This window comes from Astatotilapia calliptera, chromosome 5, assembly GCF_900246225.1.
Source record: "Astatotilapia calliptera chromosome 5, fAstCal1.2, whole genome shotgun sequence".
NCBI lineage: Eukaryota > Metazoa > Chordata > Actinopteri > Cichliformes > Cichlidae > Astatotilapia > Astatotilapia calliptera.
In genome coordinates this window covers 11,334,159-11,358,851 of record NC_039306.1, presented here as the reverse complement: position 1 = coordinate 11,358,851, position 24,693 = coordinate 11,334,159, and the positions used below count along the sequence as shown (strand labels likewise).

Sequence of the window (24,693 nt, the reverse complement as noted above, 5' to 3'; positions counted from 1 at the left end):
ATTAAGTAGCAGATAATAAATTTAATAACAAATGGTGTTTTTTTTTGTACAGTCTATTACAGAAATTTGTTTTTCTTTACAATGTCAGTAAGGTCAGTAAAATTTATTTCTCATTTAAATCATGCTAACATGTTTCTTTTATTTACAAAAGCAGCATTTTTGTCTTCTATCTTTTGGACAATTAGAAACTAATTTCTGCATCTGCAAGTGGAACAAAATAAAATCTGCTCACAGTCTTCATGTTAAGGTCAGAGGTCATGATTCAACAATAAGAGACTGGGAATCAATGGCACCCATGGGAGAAAACCAGCGATGACCAAAAAGAACACAGAGGCTCATTTCACCGTCAACCCCCCAACAACACAAAACACAACATCATACTGATGACGCCCCACACTTCAGGGAAAATATTCTGTGGTCTGACGAGTGAAAGTTGCACTTTTTGTAAATTGTGAGTCCAGTTACATCATCAAACATGGTGGTGGTAGTGTGATAATCTTCAGGATATGGATGACTTGGATTGATGCAACCATGAATTCTGCTCTTTACCAGAAAATGCTTAAGAAGAAAGTCAAACAAAAAGTTAATGAGCTCAAGCTTAAACTCTGGGTATGCAGCAGGACAATGAACCAAAACACAGCAGCAAGTCCACCTCTGGATGGCTACAATTCTTGATTGCAGCCTATTGTGGCACAACCAGTTATTAGTTTAGGAGGCAGTTAGTATGTTTAAAAAAAAAGAAAAGAAAAAAAGGTAGGTTTAGGTACCTTTTCACCCTTAATAAATTAAATCTTACAAAAATACCCAAAACAATTTAAGTAAAACAAAATGAGCTTGATGATCTGAAACATGCAGGTGCAACAAAGACAGACAAAGAAAAAAGAGACTAGGAGTTGAACAGATACTTTTTCGCAGCACTATAATGAAATACTTGTATACTTTTTTTCCTCTTTTTTACTTTTTATATATTTATCTGGGTGTGTGTAAACAGTCCATGTCTCAAACACATGCACACAGAATCTTGTTTTTTGCACAAATTAAGCTGTGAGCATGATCTCAGAAGCACAAAAAAACCCCCAAATGTTTCTGTAAAATGTAAAAATCATCACTCAAAACTATTCCATCCATTTTGTTTGTGGACACTCTGGAGACAACCATGCTACAGCCCATTTATAATCACCAGTTAACCTAACAGGTAAGTCTATGTGAGGAAGGTGAAAGAAACCCACAGTCACAGGGAGAGCATGCAGACTCCAGACTGAAAGGCTCCAGCTGGCCAGAAAATTAAGATAACAATAAAACTACAATAACATTTTTAAACGATAGAGATTTTTGTGTCTTTTTATTGAAAGTGTGCCTAAACCAGGATTTTATTAGGACCACCCGTGCAGTCTTGTGCCAAGAACGTTAATGAGGCGTACACCAAACACAGACACACTTTTCACTAAACCACCACCACCCCACACTGCTACGTTAATAATCTAGGGAAGGAGAACTGAAAACAATTTTCTGTTGTACTGAATTAGATGGCACAGGTTTTCCTAATAAACTGGATGGTGAGTGTATGTACACCTTTAAAAGACTGGTAATACCTAAAATTCAGTGCTAGAGTTACATAAATGCTCTAAGCTGTGTCATAGCCCCACATCAACACTTCCTACTTGCCGTCTCAATTCATTTTCATGTAAAACATCTCTACATCACAAATAATTTTTCTGGATCATTTTTAATGATCAAATTTGCAGTTTTCAAGTTTATTTATATACGGTCAGTTCACATAATAGTTGCCTTGAGGCGTTTTATTTTGCAAAGACAGAAAATAAGCTCAGTCAGACAAACCTCTGTGACACTTGGTAACAGTGGGGAGGAAGAGCCCCCTTTGAACAGGAAGAAACCTTCAGGTTTTAGTAGTTTAGTTTAGACGTGGATTGTGACAAGTATGCTAACTAAATAATTTCAGTGCGATAACAATTACCATTATTAACACACCCAAGCTTAATAATTTTACTCTCACAGTTCCAAACTGCTTCCTGAGTGCCTGCTTTGCCTTCAGAGTAATAAACAGGCTCCTCTGTACTTATAATGACGAGTTCTGATACCTCAGTGTGTGTAAAAAAACATGTGGTTTGAAGATCAGTAGAACAGTTTCTGGGTTATTCCAGGGGTAGGTGCATAGACAGAGGCCACCCTCACTCACTTCTAGGGCTGCCACAAACGATTATTTTGATAGTCGACTAGTCACAGATTATTTTTGCGATTAGTTGACTAATCAGATCATGCATCCATTGGATGTACAGCTTATTGCACCAGCATGCATCTGCTCTTATATAACTATCATTAGCTTACAGCTTTAAGTGTTTAAGGTATGTGCTAACTAAAAATAAAGACAAGATGAGAGTTTGTTAAATTTTAATGATATTTGCAGATTGTTTCGATGGAGTTTAATCTGCTTGAGGTTTATTCAGCTTTGTAAAAACTATAACTTTAATCTCAGTCAAACTGATTTAATCAGGAACAAATAAAATACTAAAAAAAAGGCAAACAATAACATTTTTAAGTTATCTAAGTGACTTACATATCATGTTTAACCTGAGTAGCGAAAGATGGCGGTGGGTTTGAAAACTATTTGCCAGGAGTCCGGTGTTCTCACAGGCTCTAGTGAGGCTTGAACCCCGGCTAGCTATCGAGCTAGTGGGTAACAGACGTCTCCGAAAACGTCAGAGCGCTTTTGAAACTATGTGCTGTCTTGATAAACTGAGCAGATATTTGAGGTTTACACAGCTACATTCTCGCCTGAAAATATGTTAATCTATTATTTTGTGACCCAGAAAGAATAATAAGAGTAATATTAAAACTAACTAGCTGCCGCCATTGTTGGAAACTGAGCTGGGCTGCGCTATGAATTCTGGGACAGAGCTACTTCTTCTTCTGGGTTTAACGGCAGCTGGCATCCTTGTACATGCAGTGCTGCCATCTTCTGTTTCAGTCCGTTATTACACTCTTAAATCCTACTACTTATTCCTGCGTCTTTTGGGATCTTACAAAGCTTCAAACGACGCGTCGACTATTAAATTAGTCGTCGACGTAATCGTGACTAGTCGACTAATCGTGGCAGCCCTACTCACTTCTGATGCAAACCAAGTCATTTTATTCGATAAGCAAGTCTGAAATATGACAGAAACTGCTTGTTTCGGAAAAGAGCTTTAAGGGTTACTCCTAGTAGGGTTTCACGGTGTAAGGAGTTAAATAAATGCATTTCGCTGACATATGAAGTCAGTTTGGCTGAAAGTGTGCAGACACGTCGGGACAGAATCAGCTGTAATGGGACACGAGGAACCTGCAGGGTCTTGTTCTTGTAATGCTTTTGCCTACTGTACGCGTATTACAGATGTTGATGCTGAAGAGCTGACATCTGGATAACAAAAGGGTGGAAATGCAGCTCTCTCTGAGCTCCTTCCTTTTATTTGTCAGTGCAGATGATCACACAAACAGCTGTTGTCTTTAATCGTGTTGATATCAGCCCGTTATTCTACCATGCTGGTGTTAACAGAGGAAAAGTCTTCTGATTATAGAAAGCATGAAAGTAGTTAAGGGAGACACTTGAGTTCAGCCTGCAAACAGATTCAAAAAGATTCAATAATCTACAGCTACAGCGGCCAAATCGAGTCAGTCAGGGAAGCAAATGTTTTCTTTTTTAATGAGTGTGTTGATAGTGTAAAACAAAAATGTGGCGTCTGTCTGTGTTTAAAATAATAAATGTTAATTGCATCATTCCAGACCTGAAAGAGCAGGTCAAGTTCCTCCTTTCTTCAGGCGGCTCTGAGGATTTTTCCACACTGAGCCTTCTATTTGACACTGAAGTGACACACTCTTATCGGACCTCCATCCAAACTTAACCTTTTCAACTCATTATTAGACTTTAGAGGCAAAACAGGCTTCGTGCTTCATACTCTGATAGTCCTGCTTTTTCTGAGACATCACCGCCGATCGTTTTGCTCCAATATCCTGCAGCATGTTGGCAGCATCCTCACACATACAGGAAGACAGACCTGTCTCACTCTCTCTCCCTCTCTCTCTGTCTGTTTGTTACTCTCTCTCTCACTCGCTCACTTTTTGTTCCAGCTGCTGTACAAATCCTGGCTTTCCTTTGCAGACTTATTACCCTGCTCTGCTCTACTCTACATCTCTGCGCCTGGAGACACATGCAAACTTTAAGTGTCATCACACAGCGACACACACACACACACCTCTCCTGGAGTTCCTGCTGAACCAGAGGAGGAGGAAAGAGGCTGGAAGAAATTGGCCTAAAGTCCTGCAGCCGCCTTCGAACTGCTGGTAATGTAGCGCTAATGTCTGTCTGTCCTCAGCTCCTCCCCTCTCTAAGTCTCTGCCTGTCTGTCTGTCCGTCTGTTGTACTTGGGTTTGTAAACAGTTGTTTCATTGCTGGAGAACACTTGGAGATTTGTAGCGTGATAAATTAACTTTTTTCAGGTTGAGCATAAACACTGGTTACAATAATAACTCACTAATTATCAAAGTAATGCAAGAAATTCTCTGTAAATCACTTAATTACTGAGCAAAACAGCTTCCACGACATGGGCTTGATATCCATGTGGATCACAGAGGAAAACCTGGTTTACGCTTGTGTCTCTTAGTAACACAGGAAGGAATGAACGACTCCTGTGTTATGCTGGTTGGAATAAACAGATCATGCTGCTCATCGTCTGAAGTTGTGGGCGTGAAGTCTTTGCTAGTCAGTTTTTCTCCTTGTTGTTTGAGGTTAGTTTGGTCTGTCAAGGCCCCGTTTGCTTGCTCCCACTGTGCTGCTACAGATATGCATTTCTCTCTGGTTTAATGTGTTTTCCATTGGGTGATGCCAACTTTGCAGAAGATTTCCTGGAACAAAATTCGTCACACTAAATACAACACTTAGAGGCTGGTGATTGTGATTAGTCAAAACGATGTGAGATTACATCGCAACAAACACAGCCATTACTGCCGCGTCCACTCGAAGGAAATGAACTGGACAAACCAACATGTGCAGGCACTGTCAGAGCCGCAGATGATAGTTTGTACTACTGTGTAAAAGATGACATCAAAGTTTAAAATGCCTTAAATCTGCATTATTTCTCATGTCCACCAGGGGGTGACTCCTCTGGTTGCAAAAGACTGCAAGAGCTCCGTAAATAAATACTTTGCTTCATCCTTGTCGGTGCATTTAAATGTCAGAAGCTCGGTGAGCATCTGCTGCTTTTGTGTCAGATATTTATGATATATACATATTTTATAGAGACTCAATATTTCCAGGAGGCAATGGGAGACATGAGAAACTAAAATAAGGATTTTTCAAGCTTTGCTGACATTTTATATTAAATATGAGGCTTAGAATGGGCTTTTGGTTGGCTGACTAAGCATGAGAGTAAGCTATTTATGACCATTTCATAAACAAGTGTCTCTAATGTTTGAGTCAACGAAACCCCAAACAATTAAATTGGTTTGAAAAAACAAACAAAAAACAAACAAAAAACGGGAAGGATGACAGGGAGATTTTCCTTTGGATCTTTGGAAGTCATAAAAATTAGTCTCTGCAGGAAAAAAAACCCTGTAACTGGTCAACATAAAAACACAAATATGTTTGTTTTCAATGAGCTATAAGTGGTGGCAAGTCAGGTTTTGGATGTCAAACAAGCATCGGTTATTTCAGACTAATAATCTTAGTTTGAATAAACATACATTTGTTGGCTATAAGTGGGGTTTTGCAGATCATGTTACTGAGATGTGACACCAATGTTTAGAGCTGTCTTAAGGAAGTTGCCGGTACAATAAGCAGAAAGTAGTTTGCATAAAATATTTGTAATAAAAAGTCAATACAATTCAACTTCAGTTAGTTTGGGTGATTTCTCCAAATCCAGTGGAATGTTTTCGGAAAGCAAAGAGCAGTGGACCAAAGCTCAAGCTTTAAACACCGCCTGGCTTCCATTAATCCATAAACACACAGACTCCTGGTTATTTTTATCCTCTGCTGCTCATATTGGAAGTCTCTCCATCTGAGCCTGCTCATCCAGAAACTGAACTGCTGAACATTTTCCATCTCTTTCCCCTCCCTCCTGTTTTCTTTCTCCTGTCTCAGCTCACATTGGTCTCTCTCGCTCTTTGTTTCCCATTGAATCCTGGTTTCCTATTGGTGAGGGCTGATGTGAGGTGGGAGGGTCTCGGAACTGAATGTGATCAGACCTCCAGTCCGTGGAGCTGCAGACTAAAGTTTTACTCCATCCTAAAGGAAATGTGAATGATTAAAAGAGGGAGGGCGTATGTAGGGGATCAGAATAGCCTCTAACTGTGACACATGTGTGATTTTCAGTGAAACTTCATGGGAGATGTAGTTTTTAACAGTGGTTAAAATTCATTATCTAATATCGCAAAAATAACAAATGAACTAAGATTTAAAGGCATGTTTTGAAGCTTTAACTTTCCCACCAATTATGTTCCATCATAAGACATAACACATACTCTCACTGTCATGTTCAAGAAACCTGTTGGAGATTATTTGAGCTTTGATGGTGTATTATCCTGCTGGAGCAGCCATCAGAACCTGGGTTATCTGTGGTCAACATGTCCATCCCTTAACATCACATATAAGCTGTTTATCCCCCACACCCTTACAGCACCTCCACCAGCCTGAACCGTTGATATGAGGCAAGATGGATCCATGCTATCAGGCTGTTAACGCCAAATTTTAACGTCCACCTGAATGTTGTAGCAGAAATCGTAACTCAGATTTCTGCTACAAATTTTCTTTTTTGTCCTATCTTGGCAAGCCTGTGTGAATTTCACCCTTGATTTTCTGCTCTTAGAGATGATTATGCAGGAAAATTTAATTAGATCAGCATTTTTGGAGATAATGTGACCATCCTATCTGACACCAGCAATTATGCCACATTCAAAGTCACTTAAATCACCTTTTCCCCTCATTCTGATCCTCAGTTTGAACGTCAGCAGGCCTATATGACTGACGTTCTGCCTTGTGACTGACAATTATTTGTGCAAACAAGCACTTGAATATAAGTAGCCATGAGTGCAATAATAGCCTTCATGATTCCTTTTAATTAAAATGTCCAAATTGTACATATGTTTGCAAAACGTGGAATAGATGCAACACACCACACCTCACCATAAATGACAAATATCTGAAACTCCACTTTCCTTCTAAAGTATAAACTCTTGGGTGTCTCTCATAACTGTTAAAGAAATACATAATGTCTCTCATATGCAGATAAATCTGACAAATATCACCACAGCCAATCAGCTTTAACATTACTCCAGCCCAGAGGGTGGCAGTGATGCACACTGACCCTTCTGGTAACTGGTAATTGGAAATAAAACTGCTCACCAAAGTTCAGACAGGTAACTATAACTTGTCATCTTAAACAAAAACATTAAGTCAAATGGGAACACAAAGGTCTGCGTGTATGAACCGGTTTCACTTGTACCACAGTTTGCTCCATACAGATTTGTAGTGTTTATGTAGCATTTTTTTAAAGTGCATTTTATTTGTCCTTAAAATACAAACAGAGGAAACTGTTTCCAGCTGATTTTAACAGTACTTTGAATGTGAGCCACATATGGTAAATGTTTTGGTCAGTGTTATTAGTCCTCAAATTGGAGATGGATTGCAGCAAACCTTTTTTCTTTTTTAATTAAATCTAATATCAGCCATGTGGACTGGTCTAAAAACTGTAATAATCAGGCTCAGAAGTGATCTGAGCCCAGAGCTTTATTACAGTTTTTGTGGATAATTTCTGTTTTCTTTTGAATTAAAGGTTTAAGGACATTATGAGGACCTGACACATGATTCAGGCTTTTGGTTGAATATACGAAAAGTTCACCTGGTGTTTATTTTGACCAAAATGGAGGCGCTACATGTGGAAACCTTTCTGCTGAAAACATGTAAAATTAATACACTGAAACAAAACAGACACAGAAATGTACCAAAAACAGGTGATGCATACAAGTCTGATTGTAACTACACCAGATGAGGAATTTTCTGGTTTCTCATAACTGAAACGTGCCGAGATCTAAAATTAAAAAGCTCAGAGCAATGACAAATCAGTTCTAAATAAACTAGTTCCCTGGCATTTATTGACTGAGTACGGAAAACAAGTTGTCTATCTAGACAGAAATCAGAGGCTCATATGATACAGAGAATTGCTTAAATCTGCTCCATTCAGAGGGGGAATCAGACAGAAAAACAAACTATCAGGTGTGCGAAGGTGTGTTTTAGCCTCAGATCTCTATGCTTTAATAATGACAGGACTGCTGTTTATAGACTAGTCATTACACACATACATGGAACCAGCCATTAGGACCCCAGCCGAGAGCTATATGAGGGACAGAAGCAGTGCTGACAGCTCTTTACTGAGAACTGCTGCAGGTAAAATCCTCTCTCTTTTTGTGTTGTCTATTTTTCTGAAGTTAGAGGTAAACATGAATCTATCTGCTTTACTTCAGTTACTTTACCAGCTGCAGGAAGTAAGAATTTAAATGATCAAGCATTAAAAAGATGATTTAAAATAGGAAAAATACTAAAACCAAAAAGAAATCTTAAAAAAAGGGAGGGGCGCTTTTTTTTAGACCTTTTATAATTTTTCTAACTCATTTGTAGCTGAAAAGTGGAAAGATAAAAGAAAATGGGTGTAGAGGGAGATGCAGAAGAATATGAAACAAAGGTCTCATGTTGCTTTCAAAACTTGGACATCTTAAACCCTGAAGAATTTACAGTTTTATATTATTTATTTGTCTTCAGTGTATTCCTTTAACTAGGTGGACTGAGTATTAAATCCATTCTCTTTGGGATTAAACTAAGTTTATAACAACATGTATGCAAAACTTTGCAGCTGTTTGTATTTGTGATGTTTTTTTTTAGTAAAAAAAAACAACAACCTTTCTTTGTGTGGAAAAATGTCCTTTTATTTACTTATTTAACACTGTTTATTTTCACGCTGTCATGATAAAAAGCATGTTTATTGATAGTTAGATCTTATTAAAAGGGGAAAAGTACTGTGTAGCAACCTCCTCCTGAACCTAGTCTGTGCTGCTCTATAGGGATGAGGTGGTGGCTGGTGGTGGCCAGTCTGTGGCTGCTGGTGGCCTTGACCATCCCTGATGCTGAGGCCAGAAACCGACCACGAAACCAGAATGGTGAGATTCTTAGAGTGAGGAGGAGGAGGAAGGATGGACAAGGTGAGACTTTTTTTCCATTCAGGGTAATTTTTTTTTTCAGTTTAATGCTTAATTGACCAGTAAAGAGATTTTTTTTTTACCGTATCAAAAAGATTTGAGGGAGGTAGAGAAAGCCTAGTTTCATTAAAAGCGAAAAGGCACCGAGAATAGATAAGGTGGTTTTAGCAACAGTTATAGCAACAGTTACAATTAGAGCTGTTGTGCTGAAAATGTAATGGGTGATCTCAAAGGTTCTGAAGTGATAGTAGAGTTGACAGGAGTGGAGTTTGGTCTTCATGCTCTGAATCATGTACTTGAGCCCTGGATCTTTCTAGAAATTTCTTGGCAGGGGTGCTGGTGAGAAAGATAAAATGTCACATGTAGTGTGTTTGGGCATTAAACTATCTTTAACACGTCAGTGCCGGACTCATGGTGCATCCACTTCTAGGAAATGGACATCATGTGTCTTGTCTCCACTAATCAGGCACACAGAGCATTTCATGTAGTGATAATGTTTCTGAAGTTGGGCTGTTTCCTGCTATGTGCTACAGTCATATTATCCCAAAAACCAGTGAAGGGCAAGGTCTAAGGTTCTTGTGTGAAAACTGCTGTTTGCTGATGCAAAAACCTATTTACAAAAAAATCCCTCACAAACACAGAAGGGAACATTTAGCTTTCAGTCAGTCTCAAGTAATAAACTCACTGGGAAACAAGTTTAGGTTAAATGACAGTGTCAAAACAACCAAAAACATCCCCATGTTCCTAGAAAGATGCACATTAATATGACCAGTGGTTGCAGGTTTTGGCCGGGCTAGAGCGGGGCGAACTAGACCTCTGAAGATCAGACTGGTTCCTGGTCCCAGCATCCCAGTGGTGCCTGTAGAAGGAAATGCTCTTCTCCTACAACCCTATAAGAACATCCAAGAACAGCACGCCACCTACAACGTCATCCCAGGTCAGTGAGACAACTCTGCTAATCCATGTTTATGTGACCAATAATATAACAGTAACGTAGGGTTACTGTTACATAGATTAGTCGATTCACACATAGGGTGTGGATGGACTAATCAACTTTACTAACAAATATCACAACACAGTGTACAGTGATAAAAAAAAAACCTTTAAAATTATTCACATTTCCAGTAGGAGATAGATTAGATGCAGCAATTAGAACCAAAGTGGACTTATTAACACAGAAGAAGGAAGTTATTTTTTTAACATATCCCAAAAGATTCACAAATAAATAATAGGTAATAAAATCTTAAGTGATACAGTAAAAAAACATCCAGATTTAGAGAAGCTGCATGTATGAGTCCAGTCAAACAACAGCTCAGCTCAGAAGCTCCATCCTGTTCTCATAACGAAGCTGCCGGCTTTTACAGCACCGCAATTTAATGACAAATCATCACATTCCAAAATGAACAGAAGGGAAAAACATCTGTGGGAAAAGAGCTCGTCAGAGAAGTAGCCCTGAAACATCGCACACAGAGATGGGGACAAAGGCTCCAAAGAATAACCTCAAAGCCATGTGGAAAACCTTCAGTTTAACACATTAAAGTCAGCATTATGTAATTAGAAGGGAAGGTAGCGGCAGCAAGCTTTTGTTGGAAGCTACAAGGATTTTTCCAATTCTTTTTTTTGCTGTTGTTTTGGGTGTAAGAATAAGTCTCTGTTTAAGTGACTGTAATGTAACAGCAACAGTCAGACTGCAGTTTACAGTAGCAAGAAGCAGCTCATCAAACCAGTGGACTTTCCACTGAAGACTGGGGAAATGAAAGACCTCTGACCAGAAGTCACAGCATTTTAGTGTAAGTGTTAATTTAGGATGTATTTATATTTTCAAGGTCCCCTTACTTTGCTTCCTTACCTTGCTTTTTCAACAGATTTACTCAGATTGAGGCCCCACTTATAATTCACAAGTGTTCAAAGTATAATTCCAAGTCATGTGACTGTATTAAGTGGTCAAGGGCAGAAAAACTGGAAAGAAGGACTTTGAGTTATGCATTTTTTTATATTTTACACAGGGAGCATTTACTTTATCTTAATCTATTTACATTCACCAGGTCGCCGGCGACCTTTTCAAAATTAGGCTAAGGTTAACAGTAATCTGAGAAGACATCGGCTGGTCTGATCATTTATCGTCTGTGTGTAGCAGCAAACGTTTTAAAGTTTGCAGTGTACCTCAGTTCCACCAAAGCGTTCTTATACATGACTGGTCAACAGAACACTGACTAAAAACAGAGTATAACTAACTGTTTACAGAGATTAGGCTGAATCTCTGTAAATTGCAGCAGTCGTTATGGATTTTTGTCTATCTGGCCCAGCAAATTATAAGGGCTATAGCAAAGGAAATCCAACCATCATGAGGGCTTAGGGTGCACCAGACTTCTCGCAGCATTCTTCTGAACAGTAGGACTCTCGTAAAACTCAGATAAAACCTCAGCACCAGTGTCCGCATAACAATCGAAGTTTTAGAAGCAAGAAACAAAGTGATCATGGAGTTTTTCAAAGCTTTTTCAAGAAACTCATCTTTTCAAACTGCTGCACCATCTCCCTCAGTATAATCAGGAAATCTCTGAGCTTCTGCACTGATATACCAAGTAAAAGTAAAAATGACACCATCATACACTCGTGCCTTCAACCTGGCCAAGCTGAAACAACACTAAAGCGTGGCTCATGTCAGTGGATGTAACATCACTTTTGGATTGCACCGCCTTTTGCAAGGATGACAGCAGTGGGTGTAATGGGGCCTTATGCCGAAATGCAGCAAGCTCCCTCTTCCCAGCATGTCCTGGACTGCCCTGCGGCCTCTTCCCAGTTGGACATGCCGAAAACACCTCACTGAGGAGGTGTGCAGGAAAATGCTTAGTCAGATATTACAACCAGGTGACTCCAAGACCAAAGAAGTGTTTCTGTTATATTTATGTGTCATATATTATAATATTATAAAAACTTGTATTGTTTTTAACTGTTGTCCACTAATTGTGCTACTGGTGATAAAAACAACAAATAATATGCTCTGAATGGTATAGGATAGTGCCATATCACAGTGCTTACCAAGCTAACCATGCTATTTAATCAAAAACCTGCAATTTACTGAGCAATGTAGAGAACAGTGACACAGAGACAAAGTTTTAAAGAGAAAAGCTCTAAAGTATGTGTGCTCGAACTGAGATGACAGGGTGACAGTCTCACTGCTCACTGTTAAAAGGACAAAGATATTAGGGAGACCGTATTTAAGAGAAATAACCTGAGCCTCTTAACTACCTGTGTTCCTATAGACGTAACAAAGAGCATACCATTAGAAAGGATAGATGACAGACAGAGCTAACAGACAAAAAAAAAAGAGGCTCTTCCTGCTGTATCATAGTGGTTTACAGTCTTTTATACTGACTCACTGCCAGGCATAGCCTTGTCTTGTCCTCGGTCTCATGTTGAAAGGTGAAGTTAATTCAAAGGGAGGAGTAGAAATGCTTTGTCTGTTTTTTATGGTAAAGTACAGGCTTTAGATTCGACTAGACACACACAGCAATTATTGCAGCAGGCCTGCTGCTGCTGAGGAGCATGAAAAGGGTCCAGGATAAAGTTGTGTCTGGCTCTAAATCTTAAATCACTGCTCAGCTTTGTTCAGTGACTCAATTTGTTGTGGTTCTGTGTTCAGTGAAAATAAGTTCCTTTGTTTGAAAACTAAATTGGTCAATCAGAGGTTTGTTGATGAGATTAGGAATGGGGATGTCAGCTTCTAGCACCAGAGCCAGAAAACAGTCACAACATAAGGTGCTGATTAGATTTTTGCACCTCTACAGGTTACTGCAAGTCAGACAGATGCCCCATTCACTCCCCAAACAATATGGGGCCACCATCCTGTAAAACTAATGCGGTCAAAAAGTTCCTTGAATCACCCCACCAAAAATGGCTGATGTTTGCTTTAAAGTCAACTTCTTGTGCAGCAGTGCTCCTGGAAGTCTTGTTTTGCACTTTTAAGTCTCTAAATCTCAATGTCAAATTTGCAGAAAACATACACTTCTCTTCCAAACTGACTTAATTTTCACACAGAGGCTCCCCACTGCTGATGACACCTGGATTTACAGCTGTGATCCAGTAGTTTCTCCACAGGTAACAAGTTTTCCTGTAATGTCCCGAGGCATCTAAAGAAGAACATACAGTGGAAACTCCCTGAATTGTGCTACAGTGTGCCAGTAAACAGCACATTATAAAGGCCACTGTTCGGCCTCACCACCTGTCCCACTTGGCTAATGTGAAAGATCAAGTAGGGGTTTAGACAAACACAGGAATATAATCTTGAAGGGCAAGTCATCCAACTTTAAATCAGCAACATTTTAGATTTTCATGAGTAACTTCCTTGAATTTTCTGGTGGCACTTTTTACTAGAACGGTTCTCTTATTTAGCAAACAAAACTACAACAGGGCAGAGGCTGGGAAACTCTTTCAATATGAAGTAAAATAGTGTAATCTCTAAGCAGCACTCCATGATCCAAAGTGTTTCTGTTATTAAGACATGATTCACAGTGAAAATGTTTGGTATCTGAATGAAAAGAAACCACATTTGGTTCTTCTTCTCATTTACCACTATGTAACAAAGTGTCACCCACTGCTTGTTTGATTGTGTTGAGTGACTGCTTGCAGGCTTTGTAATTATGTCCAGTTGTTTCAATGCTAATTATACTTTCAGCATTTGCACAGTTGTTGTGCAGAAAACCAGAAATCTTACCATGTACCCACGATGGTGAGGCTGCAGATGTTTCATAGTGTTTTATGACTGTGTGTGCTCACTGCAGATGTCAAACGCCAATATACTACAGTAGCAGTCATGTTCTTGCCCATAGTGTGTGTCCTTATGGGTACACTGCCAGGTCTTAATGTTTTTCAGACATTATTTGCTAATGTTAAATGTACTAATGCTTCTAGATAATATAAACATTTCATAGTTTGATTTCAATTAATTACTCCTGACATTACTGTCTCTGTGTTGTTTCAGGTAAGCAGGGCCAGTGTGTGTACCAGGGTCTGACCATGTTTGACCAAGCCGTCTGGTCCCCAAAGCCCTGTGTGACTTGTCTGTGTACCGGAGGGCGGGTGGTTTGTGATGAGAGCACCTGTCCCGAAATACACTGTCATTTCCCCTTCACCCCTGCGGGCGAGTGCTGCCCTGTCTGCATGGAGCCAGGTAGAAACACAACATGTGACACAGCCATGGTACAACATTCAGAGGCAACAGATATTAACACCAAAGTCCCCTCAAAACCTAAAGGGGACCTACTAGAGTAACTCAATCAATCAATAATCCACATTTCAAGATGTTCTATCTGCTACTATCTTATGAGTCAGTAGACGTCTCCTTTCTTAAAATGAAACTCGTGTAAATTGTTCATTACATCAGTTCTGAACGGAATCGAAACATTTCCTTGGTGCTGAATAATTTCCATCTCTGAGGCCTCAGCATGTTGCTTCCTGTTTCATCATGGCTTTAAAAATGTGGTATGCACATTTTGGATGCGTGGACATTCATGTTGTGAGAGTTTTAGCATGTTTGTATATTGGGACATAACATCTGTTGTTCAACATGTCTGGGATTAATTTTGCTTTACTGTCAATTCAGATCATCAGAACAAAGACGAATGAATGTGGGACTAATATGAGGTTTAAAGATGAGATGCTGAGTCATATTACTGGGAGATCTGTGGAGATGCTGGAGGCAGAAAACAAATTGTAAAAAAATATTTGTGGGAAAGACTCAGCCAGCAGGCCTGTAGTAAAAACCTTTGGCAATGAGAACATAATTGTTAAATGTAAATATATTTTTACACTGTAATTTTTTGAGTTGCTAATGTTGGGGCAAATAATTTTCTACCTCTGCATGCATGTGCATCCTTTGTTGTAAATGGGAAACTTGTCTTTAAAACCTTCTAAGAATTATGGGGAAAAATAGCTGAACTTACACTATTTTTTCGTTGCTCATATTTTTGCATGCCACATTGAGTGCATATGTACAGAAATACAGCAGAAGAAAACCTCTTTTCTATGACTTGAAGGTCATAGAAAAGGTGTGTTCCTCTACCTGTACACGTGCACCTTCTGTTGTATGTATAAAGTTTACTGGGAAGGAAGCTGTTTTATAGCCAGAACAAAAGTCCAATTATAGTTATTCCCAAACTCACTGAAAAACCTCAGATGTAAGTTTGTCTCTTTGATTTTATATTTACTAAATGATCTTGTTAACACAAACTTTTTGACTATAAAACAGCACAAGTGTTGGACAAGTGAGCTAAAGTTGGTCTAAATCAGGAACAGTATTTTGCTGCATGATGTTTTTGATTCTTATAAGATGACAAACTGTATGTTTTATAAAATGTATCCATTGCTTCTGCTTCTACAAGACATTTTATAGATTTGAACAGAAAATTTACAGAAACCAACTAACCAACTATAAACTTAGGAGATGCCTAATCAGAAGTATTTAGGCAGTCTGAGCTAATTTGATTCCCCACAAATGTTTGAAATTGAATACAAAATTGGACTCAAAAGATAAATAACAGCCACAAACACTGTCAACAAGGCCAACATCAGGTGGTACAGATATTTTGATGAGGAACTGATCCATTGTTAAATATAACCAACCAATTCTTAGGCCAAATTTGATTAGCCTTTTACAAAATGAAACTGTCTTGTAACTTCTCTCATTTTCATGACTTAACAAAAACATGAGACACACAAACATTCTCATATGGATGTATGTTTATGAAAACAAGTCTATAATTCATATTCAGATTTAGGACCAGAATGCACCAGTAGCAGCAAACACCACAACAACTGACTTTATCTGACTGTGATCATATGTCTTAGTGGTCTTAGTGGGATTTGGTCCAGACTGGTCTACAGCAGCAGTCTGCTCTGTAGCTTTAACAAGCTGGTCTGAAAGAATGTAGATGGCTGTTTGTTCACAGCACTAACACACAGCCGTCTGTTTGTCCATCTGCTGTCTGTCTGTCCACCTATCACCATGCCTGTCTGTCCCCACCAACCTCAATCTCCATCCTGTTTCCTCTCTTTTATTGCAGTTTCTTTATTTTTCCGCTCTACTTCTTCATCTTTCTCTCTGTCTGTATCTCCAACTTTTTTTTTCTTCACTCCTCTTTTCCTTCCTGTCCCTTTTCCTCCTACCCCTTGATGGGGTGTCCCTCACCACCATAACCCCCCCCCCCCCCCCCCCCCCAGAACCTGACCTCAGCCTTGACATTTCTGGTGACTCCCCAGTTCCCAATGACCCCAGTGATGTCGTGACTCCACTGACCCAAGAGGAGATCCAGAAAATCCTCTGGAGGGAGGCAGAGCAGCATCGTGAGGAGGAAGAACGCGTGAAGAAGAAGGAGGAAGCGAGAAGAAAGAGAAGGAAGCAAAGGAAAGAGCAGGAGGAGAAACAGAGAAAGATAGCTGAGGAGATGAGAAAGCAGGAGGAGGAGGCACTGAGGCTGCAGGAAGAAAAGGAACTGGAGGAGTGGAGCAGGCAGGTAGATGAGGAGCAAAAGAGAAGGCAGGAGGAAGAGGAAGATATGAGACAGAAGGAGGAAGCAGAGAGAGAAGCAAGAGAGAGGGAAAGGAAGCTAGAGGAGGAAAGGAAAAAGCAGGAGGAGATGCTGAGGGAAGAACTTTTGGATTTAGTTGAAAAGGAGAAAGAGCGGCACGAGGAAGAGAACGAGAGGTACGAGGAAGAGATTGAGAGGCACGAGGAAGAGAACGAGAGGCGCGAGGAAGAGAACGAGAGGCGCGAGGAAGAGATCGAGAGGCGCGAGGAAGAGATCGAGAGGCACGAGGAAGAGATCGAGAGGCACGAGGAAGAGATCGAGAGGCATGAGGAAGAGAACGAGAGGCGCGAGGAAGAGAACGAGAGGCGCGAGGAAGAGAACGAGAGGTACGAGGAAGAGATCGAGAGGCGCGAGGAAGAGATCGAGAGGCGCGAGGAAGAGATCGAGAGGCGCGAGGAAGAGAACGAGAGGTACGAGGAAGAGAACAAGAGGCGCGAGGAAGAGAACGAGAGGCGCGAGGAAGAAAAGGAGGAGCAGGAGGAGGAGGTGTGGCTGAGAGGAGATGTGTTTCAAATGCTTCCAAAAGAGCCTGAAGAACCTGAGGAACCAGACCTCCTTCCTGCTCCGATTCCAAGACCTCCAGTTGCTACAGAGGAGGAACAGGTAGAAACCAAAGAGACGGAAGAAGGGGAGGATAGGGAGATCATAGTTGTAAACAGAGGAGGCCTTCCTCCAGGCTGTGACATCTCTGACGTTACTGCCACATGTGAGGATGCCAAACTCACACACTTCCCTCCTCTGGCCATTCCTGAGCTGAAATCCCTCAGTCTGGAGGGTAAGTCAACACCGGAGACACAGAGTCATTAAAGAAAACAAACCCTCAAAACAATCTGAGGATTTCAGAAGGATGTATATTATCAGTAGAGTTATACAAATACAAGTGAAACACTTAAAAAGGAAGCTTCAATATTATGTCAACCCACAACTCAGATGAAGCTTCTTAGCCTTTTTTTTTTTTTTTTTTTAACAGTAAGAGAAATATAAAACTGATAATACTCGCATTAGGCTAATGATTGCAGAGGATTTGTACTGTTGCAGTTGAATGCAGTGTTTAATCAGTGACCTTGCATATTGGACAACGAGCAACCTGTAGGCTAATTTAAATATTCATGAACTTTTTTAAGGTGAACTTTTTTGAATGTTCATAATATTTTCATTGTAACATGTTACTGTATTTTGATTCAGTTACCCAGTGTGCTTCCCTTTGCTTACTTTATCATAGTCAGTGTCAGCCCAACCCAGACTTAAAGCATAAAGTTGTCATCGTGTATATGTTGTCTTAGCCTTGTGACATGAACACTGCTGGACAACAATCGCGTACAATCTTTTTACAGTCAAAACAGCAGCATCTTTTACCAAACAAACAACTAATGCGCTGCAAGGTTTGGAAAAAGCAGACTTGCATTATTAACATCGATCATCTAAAGCTGCTAAAAATCTGAAGTTTAACAAGAGAAAGGCATTACAACTGCCACCTACAAGTGAGAAGCTGGAAAAAACTTTTAGTTTGCCAAATTAGTATCACTTACCAGCCTGGGGAAGGGATTTAGAAACTAAGACTCCAATTAAGAAAGCACACAGAAACAAACTACAATTGGAGAAATCCTGTTGTCAATATTAACTGAACTTGCTCTGACCTGCAGGCAACAGCATCAGCCGCATCCCAGCAGATGCCTTTAATGGAATCCCTAACCTGGAGTGGATCAACCTGAAGAAAAACAAACTTACTTCTGCTGGCATTGACGCTAAAGCCTTCAAAGTAAGTCATAATAAAACTGAAAACGACTGAAGCCCAAGCTTTTTATAAAAAATCATCTGCCAGAAATATAACAATGGTTCAAGTAATAAAGTTTAAAGGTGGGTGTGCAAAGACATATGGCCATCTTCAGTGTAATATCATCAACTCCATGGAGAAAGAAAGGTGTAAGATAATAACAAAATCTTTAAGACTTGGTAAGATTTTTAGCAATTTTTTTTTTTTATGAGAAGGAAAGTGAATGTCCTACTAAACCTAAAAACATCTGTAAAATATGTAAATACCAAAGAGGTGGAAAGGAAGAAGGAGGTCTGCGTATCTGCTTAGACTACTGCGCCTGACATTTAGACGAGGAGAAGCAGCAGGAAAAAAAACCAAACAGACCAATGGAAAATATCCAAATGTGAAAAAAGTAATCATCTAAACATGTTGCATTTTATTAATAAATGTGACAAATGTGGAAACAACATTAAATGAAAAAAAAATTTAACTACAAATTCAGAGAAGGAAAACAAACATGTATTTCTATAATAATAATAATAATAACAACAAGGATAATAACTTGGTGGCAGCCTATTTTTACTTTCCAGTACTTATACCTGCGTGTGTGTGTTTCAGGGTCTGAAGAAGCTAACACGTCTGTATTTGGATGGAAACCTTTTAGACGTTGTGCCATCTGACCTTCCCCCAACCCTGCAGGAGCTGAAGATCAATGAAAACAGATTGAGAGGGATAGATGAAAACAGCTTCCAGGGTACTGCTATCACATCCTTTAATGACATCCAGCTGGTGTTTCTCTGTCCAAGAAGTCAAAGTACCACAGACATTGATTTGGCACTATCTAAATAAAACTGAATGGAATTGATATGAAATCGCCTTATAGTTTGACCTCATCAATTACATGGCCTGTAGGACTTCCAGAATCAACAGGCATCCCTGAGCACTTATTTGGGCAGCTATAAATATAAATATGATCTTAATTTACATTAATTTTATTCATCAAATAAGCATAAAGCTGCATGTATGGAATTAGTCAAATCTGATGAAAAACACAAAAGTTTGCCCTAAAATAAAGTTTTATGAGACTTGAGAGTTATATTTCTAGTAGAATCTTTGCTGCGGCAGGATTCTTCCATAGATTCCCATTCAATATTCCCATGTCTGTCTCCTATATTGCGTCTGGTTACAAACAACCGTTCATTGTTTTAAAATTCAAAATATAAATTGGTTACTTCATGGATTGCACAGCTCACAGACCAAAAGAAAGTTAGATCCTATGTATGGTTATTCACTTCTAAACACACTATTCATCACAAGTTTATCTTTTTTTTTATCTTTAAGATTTGAGCAGCCTGGTTATTCTGGAGCTGGAAGGAAATCTGCTGAGTGAGGGGAATGTAGATCCTCTGGCCTTCGCTCCCCTAATCCAGCTTTCCTACCTCAGACTGGGGAGAAACCATTTCCGTACTGTACCACAAGGCCTTCCCAAGTCATTGCTGGTATGAAACAATATCTGTTTCCTTGACTCTCTGACTATCTCTCATTCCTCACACTGGGATACATCCTTGGCCACATTTTTTGACTTATTTAAAAGACCCCCGGGCCTCATATTTGAGATAAAATAGGCTTACATAAGTTCCAAACATTGGGATCTATAAAAACAAACTTGGCAGCCAAATGCTCGCAGCTATATTGAAACTCTAACCTATGTGAATGATATTTGGAGACAGAAGAAAACTGGAAATGCAAACTGCAGAGAGGTGAATTATATGTGATGCCTCTCAACTTATACACAATATTGCCAAAAATATTCAATCACCCATCCAATCTTTAATATATTGATACGTTTTTTCATAGAATTTGTGAGGTGATAGACCTTAATGTGCACATGTAATTCTATAATCTGTGCACACTGTTAAACTAGAATATGGAAGCTTTAATCAGCTCATAAGCCTTTTTGAACTGCAGCTGGCAAAGAAAATAAATATACACAGCTTTCAATAAACCAACCTATTACATAGTTGATCAATTTTTCTTTCACATTGTCAGAGTAGCTGAATTTACTTTTTGCTGAAGTAGCAAAATTTTCTTTTTGGGTCTGATGTTTAATTTCTGCTTCTACCTGTGGGAAACCATTTCACCCGAGCAATTATGGCCTTTGGCTAACCACAAACAATGCAGAACACCAGCGGCACAATGCTGCTGTAAACCTACTTCATTTTATGACACTGGAAAGGTTTTACTTACTCTCTCTGCAAATCCAAACCCTCTGATTGTTGTTCATCCAGAACCAGAGTACAGTCTATCATTAACATGTTTCTCTGCTAAATATTCAGGGTTCCAAGTTTTGTGAGAGACTTTGGCTTTTGAATAGTGAAGAGTTAATGATTATAATTAAAGGTTATGCGTGGTGGTCACACTCCTGCCTGCCTTCTCATTTTACTAATTAGGCTGAAAAAACACAAACACAGCTTTGGCATGAATTATGCATTTACAGCCTTAAACAAAGTCAGGAAGAACAACAAACCCATCTGCCAAGATCTCTGAACAAAAACCATCCAGGAAACATATTTACACTAATTGCATGTGAAATTAGGAACTCACGGCAACATTGGATCCCACTTCCTCATAAATAGTTTCTATTATGACGCTCATGTTGCCAAATATTTTGTTTTATGTTTTTCCATCTTTTAGGAACTCTATTTGGAGAACAACCTTATTGAAGAAATCTCAGAGACCGTTTTCAATCAGACCAGCAATCTGAACATAGTTTCTTTAAGACACAACAAACTGGAGGAGACCAGGATTGCTCCACTGGCATGGATCAACCACAGGTCTGACAGAAAGAGAGGCTTTTACCCCCACAGTAGTGTTACTTTAGCTGTAATTTTCATGGTCTCTTACTGTTAGTAATTGTTTTCATACTGTTACCTTCTCTGCAGAAATTTGGAGTCCATTGACCTTTCATATAATAAGCTTTACATGGTTCCTTCATATCTACCAAGATCTCTAGTTCACTTGGTGCTCTTGGGAAACAATATTGAGAGGATACCTGGTAGGTGTGACTGGTTAAAGGATTATCTGGCTAATAAATGTTACCTTCTTAAAGTTAGCGGACTGACACAAAACCTTCCTATTCAATGTTTTATTTTTTAAACAATAATAACTTTAAATGGATTAGGCTGATGATTGATCTAAGTTTTTTAGAAAATTAACTTCTATAATACATAAGTGGTAAGTGCTAGCTTACTTAGGTCAGTTTCTCCAACACTGAGAAAGCAATGCACAAGCAACATCAGAGGTTTGGGTTTTGTTATGCTCTTTCTGATGTATGGGTACTGGAAGCGGTCAAAATGTATTTATTTTGATCTTTTTATTACCCATCGTTTATTACCCATAAACAAACAAAACAATAAATATATACATAACTAAATAAATAAATAACATGATCAAAGTTAACAGACTACTTTAGAATGACTTAATGATTTGCTGTGTAGTTTAAGGTGAGCTGCAGTTAACACTTATTAAGACTTGTACAGGTAGAGTTAAATTATTGTACAAGGTAAATTATTTTCTTTAAATACCTCCACAGGTTACGTTTTTGCCCACATGCAACCTGGTTTAGAGTACCTCTACCTCTCCTACAACAAACTGGATGGAGAAGGGACTGAACCCGAGTCGTTCTTTGGGGCCTACCACTCCCTGGTAGAACTGTGTTTGGACCACAACCAGCTGGTTGTTGTGCCATCTGGCATCAACGAAATGACCAACTTACACTTCCTCAGACTCGACAATAACATGATCAGGTAAGAAAGCACTATTCATAAATACACATGCATTAATTCTGAATGTTCTAATATGCAAACTTTTTAAACAGTTACTTCCTTGACACACATGAGACTATCTTACTCGTAATTTGTTTATGTTGAGAACATTTTTTGGCACTGGGCGTACTGTTACAGGCAGAATTGTACTGTTATATGTCTGCACTAGCTAATTATAAAATGGGAGCATAAATGAGGCTTATAGAAGACACCTCTTAACAGCTCTCTATATTTGAAACTCTCCAGTCCATTACGGATCAGTTATAAAATAAGAAGAATTTCAAAAATGTAATATCACTTTGCTAATTTTTACATGTTATTTGTTTATGGGTTTTTTCCCCAAATCAAATGCTTTGCACAAACTTCCAAGACAGTAGAGAAAAATTATTACTATTGACTTGATTGGTACAATGGCGTAACTAATAATTAAAATTAAGACTGATGGTGTAATAATGATTTGCATGATTTGCTCCGACTTTAATATGATGACCAGAAATGATTACTGATTTATTTAGTTACAGAAAAAAATAAGATAGTGATTGATGATCTCAAAAAACTAATTTAAGTAAGAAAAGGAGTCAGGAAAAAACAGGTGATTAAACACAGAACCACAAAGTCATTTAAGACCAACAACAAAGCTCCTATGACAGACATGAGTCGGACCAGATGACTGACTCATTCAACACAGACTGCCAAACAATATTATACTGAAAGTTCACTGGATGGAGAGTTGTCTTGACGACAAGAAACAAAACAAGTTGATTCATAGTTCCACCTAGGAGTCGCACTGAATCACCTCATTATGCACTCACAGGTTTCTTGCGCCGTGCACACAGTCCAGGTCGTGGCAGTGTGTTTTATTTGAAATGACCAATTTAAACACTGCACTTTGGTCTGTCTTTATTGGCAAGAAGGCTAACACTGCAGGTGGGAAATTACAATCAGACTTGAAGGAAATATTGCTAACCATTCTAACATATGTGGTGCAATAAATACACAAAAAAACCCTAAAAATGAATAAATATGCACAAAAGTTTAAAACCTTGAAAACGGACTAGAAATGTATATGTTAAATTTCTTCTTAGAAAATGCTAAGTGAGTATTTTCTTCTTTTGGAACATGTTTAACTACACAAAGAAAACAAAAGACGATTTCCAGTAAATGCAACATGAAGTGAAAAGTAATTAGTAGTGTTGGTCTTATATACTCATTATATTAACTAAATATTAATGTCTGTGTATTAATCGTTTTGGTGATTAATGAACTCTGTAACCGTGTATCTTCTGCATATCAGTGAATTGTACATTAAAACGACATGTTTCCCAGAGGGAGCATATATGCAAAAATATACTTGGGCACAGATCAGTACTCCATTATCTGCCAGTTAACACATAATGGAAAAAAGTTTGTTTCAGCTATAGGGAATAAACATGAATCTATATTCTCATGCTATGTCTTCAAGGAGTATTCCTGATGAAGCCATCTGTGACCCAAACCGCAGCGGGGACTCCACCTTGGTGGCTGTAAGATTGGAAAACAACTACATCGACCCACAAAAAATCTCACCAATGGCCTTTTCATGTGTAAGATCTGCATCAAGTGTGGTCTTAAAACCCCAGAAAACCAAGTGAACACACATAAACAAAATAAAAAACTGAGAGACAGTGGACTTTAATCTGCCAAAAGAAGTCAAAATCTCCTTTCATCATTTTTTTCTGTTACTAATATCATACAAATAATATAATACGAATAAACCTAAAAAATTACTAGAAAACGCGTTAGTCTGATGTCAAAATCTGACACACATTCAAACATGGTTACTGTTGTATGGTAAGATGCTATTTGAACATTTTCTACAACTTTAGACCAAACACATGGTTTGGTATCTGGTAAGCTGTCCTGCTCTGTCACTTGGCCTTAAACTGGTGTGAAAGTGACAGAACACATCTGTCCACTCTCAGAAAATCTTCTTCTACTTTTGGCTGGTCCCTCTAGAGGGTCGCCGCTGTGGATCACTGTGTAAAAGGGAAGGAATTCACAGTAAAATGAAAATCCTAATAAAGAAATGGAAAGAATTCTATGAAGTGCGACTGCAAGCACAGCGCATTATTTTTAACAACCTCAGCACCTTCACGTTTCATTTCTCAGCAGCAATTCTTCCACTGCCTGTTTTCATAAAAACCCTGACATGGAAAGCTCACACGTGACACATCCCCTAAGATGATTGTGTTAAACCAAGTGCTGCTGGAGCCAATTCCTCAAACAGATCGAGATGAGATGTAATGACATG

The 24,693-nt window shown here is 38.9% G+C and overlaps 2 protein-coding genes across 9 annotated transcripts in view; one reads left to right on the top strand and one right to left on the bottom strand.

The window, feature by feature from the left end:
• Positions 1–24,693, bottom strand: part of cenpp (centromere protein P) — a 122,017-nt gene that overhangs the window by 2,565 nt on the left and 94,759 nt on the right. The gene's annotated exons all lie outside the window — the stretch shown is intronic.
• ecm2 (extracellular matrix protein 2, female organ and adipocyte specific) lies at positions 3,515–24,487 on the top strand. Of its 5 annotated transcripts, none has more exons than XM_026167219.1 (12): positions 3,515–4,335; positions 9,103–9,240; positions 10,019–10,174; positions 14,219–14,407; positions 16,495–17,598; positions 18,467–18,582; positions 19,198–19,333; positions 19,921–20,078; positions 21,274–21,413; positions 21,522–21,634; positions 22,172–22,385; positions 23,866–24,487. In XM_026167219.1, exons 2-12 carry the CDS (start codon positions 9,105–9,107, stop codon positions 24,032–24,034), a joined length of 2,631 nt encoding a protein of 876 aa, XP_026023004.1. In that variant the 5' UTR covers positions 3,515–4,335; positions 9,103–9,104; the 3' UTR covers positions 24,035–24,487. The 5 variants fall into 5 exon arrangements, with proteins under 5 accessions (XP_026023004.1, XP_026023002.1, XP_026023006.1 ...); XM_026167217.1 differs by having other exon boundaries at positions 16,456–17,598; XM_026167221.1 differs by lacking the exon at positions 14,219–14,407.

What these genes read in the sequence shown, in the direction of transcription:
- ecm2 (XM_026167217.1), top strand. Translation starts at nt 9,105, where the DNA reads ATGAGGTGGTGGCTGGTGGTGGCCAGTCTGTGGCTGCTGGTGGCCTTG. An exon ending in GAAATCCCTCAGTCTGGAGG is followed by an intron (nt 17,599 to 18,466) that starts GTAAGTCAACAC and finishes TCTGACCTGCAG; the next exon opens with GCAACAGCATCAGCCGCATC. An exon ending in CTGGCATGGATCAACCACAG is followed by an intron (nt 21,414 to 21,521) that starts GTCTGACAGAAA and finishes CCTTCTCTGCAG; the next exon opens with AAATTTGGAGTCCATTGACC.